We start from the raw sequence: 17,913 nt of genomic DNA on the forward strand, positions 1-17,913 counted from the left end.
CATCATCAGTACCATCAGCACCATCAGCATCATCAGCACCATCAGCATCATCAGTACCATCAGCATCATCAGTACCATCAGCATCATCAGCAGCATCAGCACCATCAGCACCATCAGTATTATCATATTACTGCTCTATACTCATCATATTGCAGGAGATACACACGTTTCTGTAGGTGATGATACAGAAAAAAACACTCTTATTTCATAAAATCACAATTTTAATTTGAGTTTTATTTAAATTTCCTAATTTATTAGTCTCTAGCTACTTTTACTTTACCTAATGTTTTGGGTAATTTTCTTTTATTAATTTGTTTATTTGTTTTCATTCATCATTTTAATCATTAAATTCTATTTATTTTAGTTGTTTATTTTATTTAATTTATTACATGATTAATTAAAATTATGATGTCTTTATTGTAATTGTTTTTGTCTTTTATTTATCATTTAGCTTTATTTTAGTTCCTCCTTTGATTTATTTTTCTATCTATCTATTTTATGATGGATAGATAGATAGATAGATAGATAGATAGATAGATAGATAGATAGATAGATAGATAGATAGATAGATAGATCCTACTTTATATTTTATTTACTTTATACCTTACTGATCTGTAAGAGTTCTCCACTGGAAGGTGTGTGAAGCCAGGGGAACTTAGGGATTTACGTGTGGAAAGCGCCAAGGTAGGAGATCGGAATCCACCACACCAAGATCAAAGGATACCTCCAGGTAAGTTCAAAGTGCAGAATTTATTCAAAAAAAGTGTAATTAAAGAAAAAAGGAAAATAAAGAATTAAAAAATACAATGCAAATTAAAGGACTATAATGCTAATTAGCATTGAACAGCAGTCCTACAAATAAATACTGTGCCTAGGCTTCAGGACAGTACTTCACTGAGCTTACTAACTCTTCAGCAGTCAGTTACACAATGAGAAAAAAAGGCTCCCCCACTCTAACTTACTGCCCCTTTAAATACTGGAAGCCCCGCCCCGGGCTAAACCAAATCTCAGCAGGTGGGTTAAAACATCCTAATTAAATGCATACAAACATTAACATTTTCTACAATGTGCACATATTCTCACACAGGTTTAAAATGGCCATTTCATCACAACATCTACCGGTAAGTATTCCTTTTAATTAACTTAGTCTTTTTCTTTTTCAGGTTCTTCACTCCAGCTCCCCTCTCTCCTGCACTGCCATGGGCCCTTCTGGCTAGTACAAGAAGAGGAACTGTAATGGCTGCCAGTCCTTTGGAACCCCCTTCTCAGGTAAGTATCTCCCTGTGTTTGTTAAAACAATTGTCTTTACAGAATATTAAAACTCTGGCAACAGCTTTGGTGATGAGGGAGACTTCTTACCTCATCACACACCCCCCCCCTTAAGATCGTCACTCTTCTGAGCGACGAGAGAGGAAATCAGCTGTCACGTTTTGGTTCCCTTTGCGGTACCTCACACGGAACTTGAAAGATTGCAAGGATAAATACCACCGCGTAATCCTTGCATTGCTGTCTTTCATCTTCTGCATCCACTGCAGTGCTCTGTGGTCAGTCTCTAGCGTGAAGTCAGCACCCATTAAGTAATATCGCAGCGAGTCCAGTGCCCACTTCACTGCTAATGCTTCCTTTTCGACAGTGGAATAATTAATTTCCCTGGGGAACAGCTTCCTACTGATGTAGAGGACCGGCTTCCTGTCCTCTTCCTCCCCTTGAAGTAGTACTGCACCCAGTCCACTACCGGACGCATCTGTCTGCACCAGGAAGGGCTTCTCAAAATCCGGACTGCACAGAATCGGTTCGCGGCACAAACAAGATTTCAGATCTTGAAAAGCTGTCTCGCATTCCTCTGTCCACTTCACCCTTTGAGGCTTGTCTTTCTTCACCAGGTCAGTTAGCACTGCTGCCCTACTGGAGAAGTTTGGTATGAACCGGCGGTACCATCCAATCAGACCCAGGAAAGACCTCACCCTCCTTTTAGTGTTCGGTGCAGGACATGCTTTGACTGCTTCAATCTTGCTCACTTGAGGACGAATGACTCCACCCCCTAGGATGTAACCCAGGTATGAAACTTCACCCTGTGCAAGATGACATTTGGCAGGGTTGGCCGTCAATCCAGCATCTGCAATCTTTCGCAGCACCGCTCCCACATGCTGTACATGCTCAGCCCAGGTCGCACTGAAGACGACAACATCATCGATGTATGCAGCTGCAAAGTTGTCTGTGTCTTTGAGAACCTCATCCATCAGCCGCTGGAAGGTTGCTGCTGCTCCGTGCAGACCAAAAGGCATGACAGAAAAGTGGTACAGCCCACTGGGTGTGCGAAATGCCGTCAGTTCTTTTGCTGCTGGTGCCAATGGGACTTGCCAATAGCCCTTGCACAAGTCAAGAGTTGTCAGATACTTTGCCCTACCCAGCCTCTCTATCAGTTCATCAGCTCTTGGCATAGGGTAAGGGTCAAAAGCCGACACAGCATTCACCTTGGTAAAGTCTATGCAGAATCGAAGACCACCGTCCTTTTTTGGGACCAACACCACAGGACTACACCATTCGCTCCTTGATGGCTCGATCACACCTAGCTCCAGCATTGTCTTCACTTCCTTCTTTAGGTCTGGAATCAGGCGTGCTGGCACCCTGCAGTTCGTCTGTCTGATGGGGTCTTCTTTCAGCAGACGGATGTTGTGCTGCATGATGTCGGTCCTGCCTGGCTCTTCTCTGAAGAGACCTGAAGGGATGACTTGTTCCAGTTCCTGACGTTGCTTCGGCTTGAGGTGTGACAAGTCCAGTGGTGAAGTGCTCCCACCTTTCATTGGGAAGTACTGCTCTTTGGTTTCTTCCTCATCCTCAACAGCTCTTATCCACATCTGCTCAGTGACAACCCCCTTGGGCTCTCTCCACTGCCTGAGCATGTTGATGTGAAACACCTGTTTCTTCTTCTTCTTGTCAGGGAGAAGCAGCTCATATGACGTCTGGCCAATTCGCCGCAGAACCTCATAAGGCCCTTGCCACTTGGCCAGAAGACTTGATTCTGACGTGGGCAACAGAACAAGAGCTTTTTCTCCTGGTACCAGTTCTCTGTTCTTTGCTGCTCTGTCGTACCCCGTCTTTTGTCTTTGCTGGGCCTTTTCCATGTTCACGCGAACCATCTCCGTCAATGACGCCATTCTCTCCCTCATCTTTAGGACGTAAGACAAGCAGTTCAGTTTCTGGTCAGTGTTGTCACCCTCCCATGCTTCTTTCAGGACATCAAGTGGGCCTCTCACTTCTCTCCCATAAAGCAACTGGAAAGGGGAAAACCCAGTGGATGCTTCACGGTATGCGAAGAGAAGATATGGGAGCCATGTATCCCAGTCAGCCCCTGTGTCTGCCACAAACTTCTTCAGCATGCCTTTCAGTGTCTTGTTGAAGCGTTCAACGAGACCATCTGTTTGGGGGTGATATGGTGTGGTCCTTATGCCCTTTATGCCTAGTAGTGCAAACACTTCCTTAAACTGCTTGGAAGTAAAATTGGTGCCCTGATCGGTCAGAATTTCCCTAGGTACTCCTACCCTGGAGATTAGTTGAATTAGTGCATTAACTAACTGCCGTGTTTTGACCTTCCTCAGGGGGAATAGTCGGGTGGCATAGTCGCAGATGACCAAAATATAGCGGTTACCCGCTCGACTTCTGGGTAACGGCCCAACTATATCCATAGCTATACGTGAGAAAGGTGTTTCTACTATGGGTAGGTTAATCATGGGTACTCTGTCAGATTTTTTTGATGGTGATGTTAGTTGACATTCGGGGCACGTTTTGCAATACTCTGCTACATCCTGATGTTGACTAGGCCAGTAAAACCTGCGCGCAATTCGGCTTAGGGTTTTTGCATGTCCTAAATGACCTGCCCATGGTTCTGAATGTGCCAATTTAATTACTTGCTGCCTCAGAGTTTTTGGGACCACTAGTTGTTCATAATCACCTTTTACCCTGTAAAGAATGTTTTCTTTTACAAGAAGACCACTGTCAGTTTTACCTGTTGTACTATTGTTTGTACATTTTGCAAACAGGGGTTTAAGTGACTCGTCCTGGCCCTGAAGTTGTGCTATATTGCTGGGTAAAATTTCGGTTCCGGTAATTGGACATTCTAGATTTTCGACCAGTACTGTGCCTTTTACTTTGTCCTGTCTTTTTTGTTGTTTAGTTTTCTTGGTCCTTACCACTTCACTACATGGCATTTCTTTAAGCAAAGATTTTGCTTCTTCCTGAGCTTTTCCTTGTTTAGTTTGTAGCCTAGTTGCTACCAGCACATCTGCTCTATTTTGTTGCTCCGCTAGGAGGTCCACCAAAATTGGTATGTCTCTACCTAGAATTACAGCATACGGTGAGCTCTGCATAACCCCTACTCTTAGGATATAAGCCTGCCCACTGATTTCTATGCTGACCTCAGCTGTTGGGTAAACCTGCTCATCGCCGTGTATACATTTTACCAGTATTTTTCCGGCGTAGTTTGGCACTGTGTCTAGTAAACATCTTGTGGAAATCATAGTTTGGCTAGCACCTGTATCTATTAAGGCTTTGAATTTTTTCCCACCTATTTTTACAGGTACTACGCTGTCGGAATTGATTTCAAGTTGTTCACTACATGTGTCTTTTTTAGGAATGTAACATAATCTGTTGTGGCTACTCTCAAGCTTGGGGCATACATTTGCTTTGTGGCCAACCTGGTCACAGTTAAAGCACCTTAACGATCCTTCAGCCAGACGCCTACTGTTTACTGTGACTTTATCACTGTTTTTGCCATCACGCCAGTTACCCTGTGTGGCTACTTTGGTATACTGCAGCTTAGGACCACTACCAGCTCCACCCCCAAACTTACTGGGAAAAGTCTGACGACGTTGCTCGTAGTAGTTCCCGAACCGGAATTCACCCTCAGCTTGTCTAGCAGCAACAAACGACTCCGCCATCTCCACAGCCCGGTCTGCCGATGTTGGACTGCGCTCTGTTATCCAGCTCCTCAGCTCTGGTTTCAGCATCCTCAGGTACTGCTCGAGCACAATGGCATTTCCAATGTCCTCCTTTGACTTCTCTTCCGGCGTCATCCACTTCATATAGAGACCTTTCAGTCTGGTGAAGAGCTCTCTTGGGGTTTCATCTTGTCGCACTGTGTTGCTCCGGAATCGCTGTCTGTAAGTTTCTTTGTTTATTTCATACTTCTTCAGTATGGCCTCTTTGACCTTATCATACTCACAGGCGTCTTCTCCGTCCATGGCCACATATGCTGCCCTTGCTCTGCCTTCTAACAGCGGGACCAAGTGAAATGCCCATATCTCCCTCGGCCATTGTGCTGCTTGAGCCAGCCGCTCAAACATGGTGAGAAAGTGCTCAACGTCATCTGTTTCTTTAAGCGTTGGCATTCTTGGCGTTGGTAGTGCTTGGGCTGGTACTGCTGCTTGGGCTGCCACTGCTGCTTGGGCCGGCACAGGTGGTTCTTGACCCAATCTTGGTGTCTCATTTCGGCTTCTCAGGATCTGCGTTCTTGTGAGGCTTGTTGTGCCTTCTCTTTCACTCACGTCTTGTCTTCTTTCTCTCTGGCTCCACTTCATCTCTTCTTGCAGCAAACCAAACTGATGTTGCAGTGAGCGCCATCTCTGTTCCTGCTTGGCTGCATCACGTTGCAACTGTTCGTCTTTTTCGTGCTGCACACGAACAAAGTCCCGAAACATGGTGCATAACTGCTCCATGCTTACATCAGCATTGGCAGCCGATTCTTGCATATGGTCCTCATCAACAGGTTCACGCAGCTCATCTTGGTGGGCACTTTGCAAAGCTGAACTTTTTTTAGGAGGCATCTTGCACTTTGGTCTTGTGACTGGTTCTTCAGTGTTGGCATCTACTGACGTCCTCTTGTTTCTGTTGTAGCTTGTTTGATGGGATGTCTGTGCTGCCGTGCCTTCACGTTTCTACACCACTGCCACCATCTGTAAGAGTTCTCCACTGGAAGGTGTGTGAAGCCAGGGGAACTTAGGGATTTACGTGTGGAAAGCGCCAAGGTAGGAGATCGGAATCCACCACACCAAGATCAAAGGATACCTCCAGGTAAGTTCAAAGTGCAGAATTTATTCAAAAAAAGTGTAATTAAAGAAAAAAGGAAAATAAAGAATTAAAAAATACAATGCAAATTAAAGGACTATAATGCTAATTAGCATTGAACAGCAGTCCTACAAATAAATACTGTGCCTAGGCTTCAGGACAGTACTTCACTGAGCTTACTAACTCTTCAGCAGTCAGTTACACAATGAGAAAAAAAGGCTCCCCCACTCTAACTTACTGCCCCTTTAAATACTGGAAGCCCCGCCCCGGGCTAAACCAAATCTCAGCAGGTGGGTTAAAACATCCTAATTAAATGCATACAAACATTAACATTTTCTACAATGTGCACATATTCTCACACAGGTTTAAAATGGCCATTTCATCACAACATCTACCGGTAAGTATTCCTTTTAATTAACTTAGTCTTTTTCTTTTTCAGGTTCTTCACTCCAGCTCCCCTCTCTCCTGCACTGCCATGGGCCCTTCTGGCTAGTACAAGAAGAGGAACTGTAATGGCTGCCAGTCCTTTGGAACCCCCTTCTCAGGTAAGTATCTCCCTGTGTTTGTTAAAACAATTGTCTTTACAGAATATTAAAACTCTGGCAACAGCTTTGGTGATGAGGGAGACTTCTTACCTCATCACACACCCCCCCCCTTAAGATCGTCACTCTTCTGAGCGACGAGAGAGGAAATCAGCTGTCACGTTTTGGTTCCCTTTGCGGTACCTCACACGGAACTTGAAAGATTGCAAGGATAAATACCACCGCGTAATCCTTGCATTGCTGTCTTTCATCTTCTGCATCCACTGCAGTGCTCTGTGGTCAGTCTCTAGCGTGAAGTCAGCACCCATTAAGTAATATCGCAGCGAGTCCAGTGCCCACTTCACTGCTAATGCTTCCTTTTCGACAGTGGAATAATTAATTTCCCTGGGGAACAGCTTCCTACTGATGTAGAGGACCGGCTTCCTGTCCTCTTCCTCCCCTTGAAGTAGTACTGCACCCAGTCCACTACCGGACGCATCTGTCTGCACCAGGAAGGGCTTCTCAAAATCCGGACTGCACAGAATCGGTTCGCGGCACAAACAAGATTTCAGATCTTGAAAAGCTGTCTCGCATTCCTCTGTCCACTTCACCCTTTGAGGCTTGTCTTTCTTCACCAGGTCAGTTAGCACTGCTGCCCTACTGGAGAAGTTTGGTATGAACCGGCGGTACCATCCAATCAGACCCAGGAAAGACCTCACCCTCCTTTTAGTGTTCGGTGCAGGACATGCTTTGACTGCTTCAATCTTGCTCACTTGAGGACGAATGACTCCACCCCCTAGGATGTAACCCAGGTATGAAACTTCACCCTGTGCAAGATGACATTTGGCAGGGTTGGCCGTCAATCCAGCATCTGCAATCTTTCGCAGCACCGCTCCCACATGCTGTACATGCTCAGCCCAGGTCGCACTGAAGACGACAACATCATCGATGTATGCAGCTGCAAAGTTGTCTGTGTCTTTGAGAACCTCATCCATCAGCCGCTGGAAGGTTGCTGCTGCTCCGTGCAGACCAAAAGGCATGACAGAAAAGTGGTACAGCCCACTGGGTGTGCGAAATGCCGTCAGTTCTTTTGCTGCTGGTGCCAATGGGACTTGCCAATAGCCCTTGCACAAGTCAAGAGTTGTCAGATACTTTGCCCTACCCAGCCTCTCTATCAGTTCATCAGCTCTTGGCATAGGGTAAGGGTCAAAAGCCGACACAGCATTCACCTTGGTAAAGTCTATGCAGAATCGAAGACCACCGTCCTTTTTTGGGACCAACACCACAGGACTACACCATTCGCTCCTTGATGGCTCGATCACACCTAGCTCCAGCATTGTCTTCACTTCCTTCTTTAGGTCTGGAATCAGGCGTGCTGGCACCCTGCAGTTCGTCTGTCTGATGGGGTCTTCTTTCAGCAGACGGATGTTGTGCTGCATGATGTCGGTCCTGCCTGGCTCTTCTCTGAAGAGACCTGAAGGGATGACTTGTTCCAGTTCCTGACGTTGCTTCGGCTTGAGGTGTGACAAGTCCAGTGGTGAAGTGCTCCCACCTTTCATTGGGAAGTACTGCTCTTTGGTTTCTTCCTCATCCTCAACAGCTCTTATCCACATCTGCTCAGTGACAACCCCCTTGGGCTCTCTCCACTGCCTGAGCATGTTGATGTGAAACACCTGTTTCTTCTTCTTCTTGTCAGGGAGAAGCAGCTCATATGACGTCTGGCCAATTCGCTGCAGAACCTCATAAGGCCCTTGCCACTTGGCCAGAAGACTTGATTCTGACGTGGGCAACAGAACAAGAGCTTTTTCTCCTGGTACCAGTTCTCTGTTCTTTGCTGCTCTGTCGTACCCCGTCTTTTGTCTTTGCTGGGCCTTTTCCATGTTCACGCGAACCATCTCCGTCAATGACGCCATTCTCTCCCTCATCTTTAGGACGTAAGACAAGCAGTTCAGTTTCTGGTCAGTGTTGTCACCCTCCCATGCTTCTTTCAGGACATCAAGTGGGCCTCTCACTTCTCTCCCATAAAGCAACTGGAAAGGGGAAAACCCAGTGGATGCTTGTGGCACTTCACGGTATGCGAAGAGAAGATATGGGAGCCATGTATCCCAGTCAGCCCCTGTGTCTGCCACAAACTTCTTCAGCATGCCTTTCAGTGTCTTGTTGAAGCGTTCAACGAGACCATCTGTTTGGGGGTGATATGGTGTGGTCCTTATGCCCTTTATGCCTAGTAGTGCAAACACTTCCTTAAACTGCTTGGAAGTAAAATTGGTGCCCTGATCGGTCAGAATTTCCCTAGGTACTCCTACCCTGGAGATTAGTTGAATTAGTGCATTAACTAACTGCCGTGTTTTGACCTTCCTCAGGGGGAATGTTTCAGGATAGCGGGTGGCATAGTCGCAGATGACCAAAATATAGCGGTTACCCGCTCGACTTCTGGGTAACGGCCCAACTATATCCATAGCTATACGTGAGAAAGGTGTTTCTACTATGGGTAGGTTAATCATGGGTACTCTGTCAGATTTTTTTGATGGTGATGTTAGTTGACATTCGGGGCACGTTTTGCAATACTCTGCTACATCCTGATGTTGACTAGGCCAGTAAAACCTGCGCGCAATTCGGCTTAGGGTTTTTGCATGTCCTAAATGACCTGCCCATGGTTCTGAATGTGCCAATTTAATTACTTGCTGCCTCAGAGTTTTTGGGACCACTAGTTGTTCATAATCACCTTTTACCCTGTAAAGAATGTTTTCTTTTACAAGAAGACCACTGTCAGTTTTACCTGTTGTACTATTGTTTGTACATTTTGCAAACAGGGGTTTAAGTGACTCGTCCTGGCCCTGAAGTTGTGCTATATTGCTGGGTAAAATTTCGGTTCCGGTAATTGGACATTCTAGATTTTCGACCAGTACTGTGCCTTTTACTTTGTCCTGTCTTTTTTGTTGTTTAGTTTTCTTGGTCCTTACCACTTCACTACATGGCATTTCTTTAAGCAAAGATTTTGCTTCTTCCTGAGCTTTTCCTTGTTTAGTTTGTAGCCTAGTTGCTACCAGCACATCTGCTCTATTTTGTTGCTCCGCTAGGAGGTCCACCAAAATTGGTATGTCTCTACCTAGAATTACAGCATACGGTGAGCTCTGCATAACCCCTACTCTTAGGATATAAGCCTGCCCACTGATTTCTATGCTGACCTCAGCTGTTGGGTAAACCTGCTCATCGCCGTGTATACATTTTACCAGTATTTTTCCGGCGTAGTTTGGCACTGTGTCTAGTAAACATCTTGTGGAAATCATAGTTTGGCTAGCACCTGTATCTATTAAGGCTTTGAATTTTTTCCCACCTATTTTTACAGGTACTACGCTGTCGGAATTGATTTCAAGTTGTTCACTACATGTGTCTTTTTTAGGGATGTAACATAATCTGTTGTGGCTACTCTCAAGCTTGGGGCATACATTTGCTTTGTGGCCAACCTGGTCACAGTTAAAGCACCTTAACGATCCTTCAGCCAGACGCCTACTGTTTACTGTGACTTTATCACTGTTTTTGCCATCACGCCAGTTACCCTGTGTGGCTACTTTGGTATACTGCAGCTTAGGACCACTACCAGCTCCACCCCCAAACTTACTGGGAAAAGTCTGACGACGTTGCTCGTAGTAGTTCCCGAACCGGAATTCACCCTCAGCTTGTCTAGCAGCAACAAACGACTCCGCCATCTCCACAGCCCGGTCTGCCGATGTTGGACTGCGCTCTGTTATCCAGCTCCTCAGCTCTGGTTTCAGCATCCTCAGGTACTGCTCGAGCACAATGGCATTTCCAATGTCCTCCTTTGACTTCTCTTCCGGCGTCATCCACTTCATATAGAGACCTTTCAGTCTGGTGAAGAGCTCTCTTGGGGTTTCATCTTGTCGCACTGTGTTGCTCCGGAATCGCTGTCTGTAAGTTTCTTTGTTTATTTCATACTTCTTCAGTATGGCCTCTTTGACCTTATCATACTCACAGGCGTCTTCTCCGTCCATGGCCACATATGCTGCCCTTGCTCTGCCTTCTAACAGCGGGACCAAGTGAAATGCCCATATCTCCCTCGGCCATTGTGCTGCTTGAGCCAGCCGCTCAAACATGGTGAGAAAGTGCTCAACGTCATCTGTTTCTTTAAGCGTTGGCATTCTTGGCGTTGGTAGTGCTTGGGCTGGTACTGCTGCTTGGGCTGCCACTGCTGCTTGGGCCGGCACAGGTGGTTCTTGACCCAATCTTGGTGTCTCATTTCGGCTTCTCAGGATCTGCGTTCTTGTGAGGCTTGTTGTGCCTTCTCTTTCACTCACGTCTTGTCTTCTTTCTCTCTGGCTCCACTTCATCTCTTCTTGCAGCAAACCAAACTGATGTTGCAGTGAGCGCCATCTCTGTTCCTGCTTGGCTGCATCACGTTGCAACTGTTCGTCTTTTTCGTGCTGCACACGAACAAAGTCCCGAAACATGGTGCATAACTGCTCCATGCTTACATCAGCATTGGCAGCCGATTCTTGCATATGGTCCTCATCAACAGGTTCACGCAGCTCATCTTGGTGGGCACTTTGCAAAGCTGAACTTTTTTTAGGAGGCATCTTGCACTTTGGTCTTGTGACTGGTTCTTCAGTGTTGGCATCTACTGACGTCCTCTTGTTTCTGTTGTAGCTTGTTTGATGGGATGTCTGTGCTGCCGTGCCTTCACGTTTCTACACCACTGCCACCATCTGTAAGAGTTCTCCACTGGAAGGTGTGTGAAGCCAGGGGAACTTAGGGATTTACGTGTGGAAAGCGCCAAGGTAGGAGATCGGAATCCACCACACCAAGATCAAAGGATACCTCCAGGTAAGTTCAAAGTGCAGAATTTATTCAAAAAAAGTGTAATTAAAGAAAAAAGGAAAATAAAGAATTAAAAAATACAATGCAAATTAAAGGACTATAATGCTAATTAGCATTGAACAGCAGTCCTACAAATAAATACTGTGCCTAGGCTTCAGGACAGTACTTCACTGAGCTTACTAACTCTTCAGCAGTCAGTTACACAATGAGAAAAAAAGGCTCCCCCACTCTAACTTACTGCCCCTTTAAATACTGGAAGCCCCGCCCCGGGCTAAACCAAATCTCAGCAGGTGGGTTAAAACATCCTAATTAAATGCATACAAACATTAACATTTTCTACAATGTGCACATATTCTCACACAGGTTTAAAATGGCCATTTCATCACAACATCTACCGGTAAGTATTCCTTTTAATTAACTTAGTCTTTTTCTTTTTCAGGTTCTTCACTCCAGCTCCCCTCTCTCCTGCACTGCCATGGGCCCTTCTGGCTAGTACAAGAAGAGGAACTGTAATGGCTGCCAGTCCTTGGGAACCCCCTTCTCAGGTAAGTATCTCCCTGTGTTTGTTAAAACAATTGTCTTTACAGAATATTAAAACTCTGGCAACAGCTTTGGTGATGAGGGAGACTTCTTACCTCATCACATGATCACAAAGGAAATTTATTTTAAATTTAGTTTTTTTATATAATTTACATATTTTTTTATATAATTAAGTTATTTTTATAATTTATATAAATTTCATTACCATTACAATATTCTCATATTTTTACTTTTCTGTTTTACATATTTCTGTGTTAATTCTGATGTTTAGAAGAAAATCTTAATTAAAAAAACTAAAAGTAATTAGTTGATTTTAACCACTTATCAGTCAGTCATGATTTTCTATTATCTTGGTACTTTTTCTTAATTTAAAAAAATTAGTTAAAAAATTTTAGTTACATATATACACAGTACAAGACTGATAAAATACAGCAGAGGTGTGTAAAACTGATCATCTAAGCAAAAGGAGCTACGTTGTAGAATGTAAAATATAAAACATATTCTGTTTTGTTTGACACTTTTTTGTTTTACAAAATAATTTCATGTGTTTTTCCTCATAGTTTGAATGCGTTTAGTATCTACAATACAGAACATTTTAAAATAATAATAAAAAACTGTGTTCAAACTTTTAAATTTGGTACTGTATTTAGAAAAAATGCATTTTCAGTATTTTTTAAATAAAGATAAGATAAATATAAGGTTCTAGTGAACTGGGCAGTGAACCCATCATTACCTGGCACCACGAAGTGCACCATGACGTCGTGCCTCCACTGCAGCATGGCAGGCTGGCACAGCAGGGGCTTCAGCCAGTGGCTTCCCCAGGCTGTTGAGGCCCGGGACTGGGCGCTGGAGCTGCTGATGCTGCTGCTGGGTGGTTGAGGAGGTGAATGGGGTGGTTTAGAGGGTGCTGTCGGAGCAGAAGGAGTGGACGCCTCCCTGCTGCCCACGCCGTCGTCCTGCCGGCCGCGGTGCAGGAGGAGGTAGATGTACTCGGACAGACGCACCACTCTTTTCCCTGCCTCCATCAGCTCCAGCTCCACCAGGTACCGACTCCCCCGAGCCGAATCCCTCCGCTTCTCCACGTTCACGATCCGCAGCAGAGTATAGATCCTGAGAGAGAGAGAAAGACAACCACAACAGCAGAAACAACCAACGTAATTCAGTATAGTTCCTACTATATGTCACACTTCTACTCAGTGATAAAACTCCTGCATCCGGACTGCCATTGAAAAAACAGGAGAACCAGTGAGTTTTTAGGTTTTCTCTGTCACATGACATTGCAGTGTTCAGTAGCTCCTCCATTTCCACTCGCTGTTGTTGTGTTACGTGGATCTCCGTGGAAACCGTGGCGTGCCCAAAGTGTAATTACGGTGCGCAGCAGTGGACAAATATCTATTTTATTAAAGGCGAGGAGACGAAACTCAGAGATGTGCATCCGGACAGGACTAAAATTACCGGAGGAGCACGGAGTTCAGAGAAAAACAGTAGATAATTCAGCCTGTAATTTACTCAGAGGACGTCTGAGAAATAAAACACCTACATGATCGTTCTGGACGGGAATAAAATCACAGAGGATAAAAAAACCACATTATTAAAAATGATCCAAGAACCGCCTGAGATACTTTTCCAAGCCAACTTAATAAAGGAATCATCCTCACAGTTCCAATACTTTTGGAAGGGACTGCAAAAGTATGTATATAAAGTATACATATATGTTTTTAATGTACCATTTTTAAATCAGCGAGAGATTTATTTTAATTTGGACTATTTTTTGTTTATTATTCAATTATTCACATTTATTTTGTAACTATAATTTTGTGAGCTACTTTATTTTTGGGAGAGAAATACCAAAAGAGATGGAGAGATGGAGAGAGAGGGATTATTAAAGTGATGTATCAGCATCAGCACCAGCCCTCCTCCCTCAGGTTGTGTAATGTGTGGAAGTGTGAGGAGATACAGCGCTGCCGCTCTTTATATTAACACTGTATAACTCTGTATAACGCTGAATGGGAATCATGCTGAGACGGGGGGTTTGTTGGGTAAACAGCGAGGGAATGCAGTGCGGCGCATTAATGGGGTTAGAATTAAGATCCAACTCTATAACTGTGCTGCAAACCCAGCAGGAGCAACAACACATCTTCAGTACTCACACACACACTCAATAAAAATCACTACTAGAATAAAATACGGTAAAGACATAATAATGTAACACTTCCTGCTTGTTAGTTGTGTTTTTAAATGCAACAAAAAGAAAAACAAATGTTTTTTCACATAAGGAATCATGTAGTAACTTAAAAGTGTTAAATAAACCAAAATACTCTGTGAAGTATTTAGATGCTCTTATCTGAGGAACTGTTTGTTAATTTGTGGTTTCTGAGGCTGGAAACTCTGATAAACTCATCCTGTACAACAGAGAAAACTCTCGCTCTTCCATTATTTCCTGGGGTGGTCCTGATGAGTGCCAGTTTTATCATTATAATGTTTATAATGGTCTTTGGATTCGAACATTACTCAAATATTCACTATTCACTGTATACCTGTAACTCTACCTCTTCACTACTTTACTTTAACTGATGCTCTCAAACACATTAAAAGGGCAATAATCTAAAATATGAAATATATTCTGGTTTGTTTAAAACTTTTTTGTAATTACATGTTTTTCTTCCTAGTTTGGATGACTTTAGACTTTAGGCTCCTTACAAAATATTTATGACTAGGGCTGTACAATAGAACGAAAAACTCAGGACTAGTAAAATAATATTTAAAAAATAGTCCAGAAGGTCATACTGTTTCTCCATCAGCAGCCGGAGTCTGAGAGAGAGAGGGAGTACAACAGGATGCGAGCGGCTGGTGGAGCAATGGAGACTTCAGAAGGGGAAACTCAGACCTCAGTTGTTCACTCATTTATACTGGCGAAACTGACAAGCGTATATAATAACTCTCTTACATCCTCTAAAATCAATTCCCTCGCTCTCTCCTGACCGAACATAACCTGGAATCAGATTTACCTGCCCAGTTTAAAACGATTCTTCCGCATGTTCGGTGCAATTACCCATTCTCACCAGAGAGGGCCTTAAATTTCCCAAATCTCAAAACTTACAGACATCAGTTTAAGCAGGTTGGCGTGAAAAAGAGCGCTAATAACATTGATAAATTGCCCATCTGTCTGCTGCCTCTCCTGGGAAATTTCCAGAAAATTTCAAAAGTGGCCCTAAAAACTACTAGAATTGTTAGTTTTACGAAAACCTTACCACGTAGCACACGAGCTACATAATTCAGTATAGTTCCCATGCAAAATTCTGCATTTCCAGGTTAAAAGTTGTGGAAGGAGTAGCGTTTAAAAATACATGAATAGATTAGTTATAGAATTAGATTAATTAGATTAATAATAATAAGAAGATTACAAAGATTTTCCAAGACAATTTAATTATAAATCAATAAAAATACATTTTAAAAAGTCCACTCACCCGCCGTTGTGTTCGTTGAGGCGCTCTATATACTGCGACAGCACATCCACCACCTCGTTCTCGGCCAGCTGCAGGTTCCCGGAGACGTTGCACCGCAGGTCGTTCCAGTCCGAGCGGAGCAGCTCGAAGTCCACCGGGTTCACGGTGAAGGTCCGCTGCCAGTTGATGGCCTCCTCGGCCCCACCAGGACGCGGCTCCGTGTCCTCGTAGCTGTACTGGGACACGCCCCCTTCTTCTGGATCGGGGACCCTCCTCTGCTGAGACTCTTCGGCCGTGTCCGACGCCCTGGTGCTCTGGATCTCTGTGGGCGGGCTTTGTCTCGTGTCTTCAGGTTCTTCAGGTTCCTCTTCAGGTTCATCAGGTTGTTCATTGGGAAGGGGTACGATTGGACGGCTGTGCTTCAGTGGAACCAGCTGGGTCGGTGGTTTACGGTCAGTCAAAGTCAAGCTAGGAAAAAATAAAGGTATTGAACCACGACCCTTCATCGATTTCCATCTGTTACTGAGGTCTACCAGCTTTTTGCCCTTCGCAGTGTGGAACAGGAACACTCCAGGGAACACCTCCATTGGTGGTCTCGGTACCTGCCTTGGTTTTCTACTTATGCCGCTACTGCCACTACTGCTGCCACTTTTTGGAGGTCTTGGTCTGGTAATATAGATTTTGTTGGTTTTAATCTCCTTCTCTTGTTGGTTGGCCTTCAAGACTATGGGTGCAGGATGAGCCACATTGCTCAAGATCTGATTGGCCAAAGCGTACAAAGAGGAGTGTTGGGAATTCTGGGACATTTTGCTCAGTTTTAGAGGGACGACCTTGTTACTCTGGATTTGGATCCACATTAAAGACCGCCGCTGTCCGTAAACGTGGGCCTGTATTTGTGGGTCATCGCCCACTTCCGCGCTGAGCTTGTGCTCATTCAGGGCTTCATGCTGGGCTCCAATGAGTTCTCCATGCCTCGACTCCCTGTCCTCGTCCTCGTCCTCCTCAGCTCGTGTCCGGATGTCCACGTCGTACCCGTCCTCACGCTCTCTACGCTCTATTTTACTAACTTTACTCTGGAGTTGTTTCTCTCTTGTTGTGAGTTGAGCGTAGCGGCCTTCTGAACTCGAGACGACGTGACCTCTGGACTCTCGGACTATCCGATGATCTGCGCTGGTTGACGTTGTGCCAAACAGGCGAGGCTGATTGGACGGGTTGGCGATGCTCCTGGCATGGTGGTTACTGGGGTTGGCCGAGTCTTCCTCTGGATCTACGCCCTCTTCCTCCTCCAAGAAATCTGAGTAAAAACAAAAAAACCTAAGAAACTTGACATTTTTCTAGGTGAGAAGGGGCAGCCAACTGCAGACAACCTACTCTCAACCGGAAATTACATTTACCTAGTTTACCTAACATTCACCTAATGTTCAAATAATGTTCAAGCAATGTTCAAGTAACATTCAACTAATGTTCAGATAACATTCAGCTAATATTCATCTAATGTACAACTAATGTTCAAGTAACGTTCAAGTAATGTTTACCTACCGCTCAACTAACATTCACCTAACATACAACTAACATTCACCTAACATACAACTAACATTTACCTAACATTTCCATAACGTTCAAATAACATTGTGTTCAAGGAATGTTCATCTACTGTTCAAGTAACTTTTAGGTAACATTCAACTAATCTTTAAATAATGTTCAAGTGATGCTCACCCAACCATCATCTAACATTTAGCTAACGTTCACCTAAAGTTTACCTAATGCTCAACTAACATTCATCTACCTTCAACCTACATTCACCTTATGTACAAGTAACATTTAAGTAATGTTAACTTACAGCTAACATTTAGCTAACATTCAGCTAAATTCAACTAACGATCAAGCAATGTTCCACTAACATATAACTTTTACCTAACATTCACCTAACATTAAAATAACATTCAAGCAACGTCCAAGTAATGTTCATCCACCGTTCAACTAACATTCAACTAACTTTTACTTCAAATTCACCCAATGTCGAAGAAATATTCACCTAATGTTCAACTAACATTTAGCTAACATTCAACTAACACTTACATGTTTATCTAACATCCAGGCAACATTCAACCAATATTCACCTACTGTTTAACTAACATTCCCCTAACATTCAGCTAATATTCACCTAACGTTCAAATAACAATCAGGCAACATTAAAGTAATGTTTATCTACAATTCAACTAACATTCAACTAACTTTCATCTAACATTCACTTTATGTTCAAGAAACGTTTAAGTAATGTTCATCCAACATTCAACTAACTTTGATCTAACATTCACCTAACATTTAAACTTATGTATACCTAACGTTTATCTAACATTCATCTAACACTCAATTAACATTTAACTAACATTCCCTAACACTCAACTAACGTTCAAGCAACGTTTAAGTAACATTCACCTAATATCAGAGATTGTTAGTAACAAAGTTGAGCTATTTTCACTGCTGTACTAAAATACTAAAATGTT

At 43.8% G+C, this 17,913-nt stretch overlaps 1 protein-coding gene and 1 long non-coding RNA gene across 4 annotated transcripts in view; one reads left to right on the plus strand and one right to left on the minus strand.

The window, feature by feature from the left end:
• Positions 1-17,913, minus strand: part of b4galnt4b (beta-1,4-N-acetyl-galactosaminyl transferase 4b) — a 151,269-nt gene that overhangs the window by 7,290 nt on the left and 126,066 nt on the right. Inside the window, exons 15-16 of the mRNA XM_022665248.2 lie at positions 15,428-16,700; positions 12,694-13,070 (exon numbers count right to left, since the gene is read on the minus strand). Coding sequence (XP_022520969.2) covers positions 12,694-13,070; positions 15,428-16,700 — 1,650 coding nt within the window. The remainder of the gene's footprint in view (positions 1-12,693; positions 13,071-15,427; positions 16,701-17,913) is intronic.
• On the plus strand, positions 616-11,942 carry LOC125787159 (uncharacterized). 3 transcript variants are annotated; one of them, XR_007429102.1, is made up of 4 exons: positions 616-730; positions 1,164-1,269; positions 6,503-6,608; positions 11,860-11,942. It is a non-coding gene; the product is annotated as an uncharacterized LOC125787159 (long non-coding RNA). The 3 variants fall into 3 exon arrangements; XR_007429100.1 differs by having other exon boundaries at positions 616-1,269; XR_007429101.1 differs by lacking the exon at positions 11,860-11,942 and adding an exon at positions 11,250-11,572 and having other exon boundaries at positions 616-1,269.

The sequence above is a fragment of the Astyanax mexicanus genome, chromosome 23 (genome assembly GCF_023375975.1).
Source record: "Astyanax mexicanus isolate ESR-SI-001 chromosome 23, AstMex3_surface, whole genome shotgun sequence".
NCBI classification, from domain to species: domain Eukaryota; kingdom Metazoa; phylum Chordata; class Actinopteri; order Characiformes; family Acestrorhamphidae; genus Astyanax; species Astyanax mexicanus.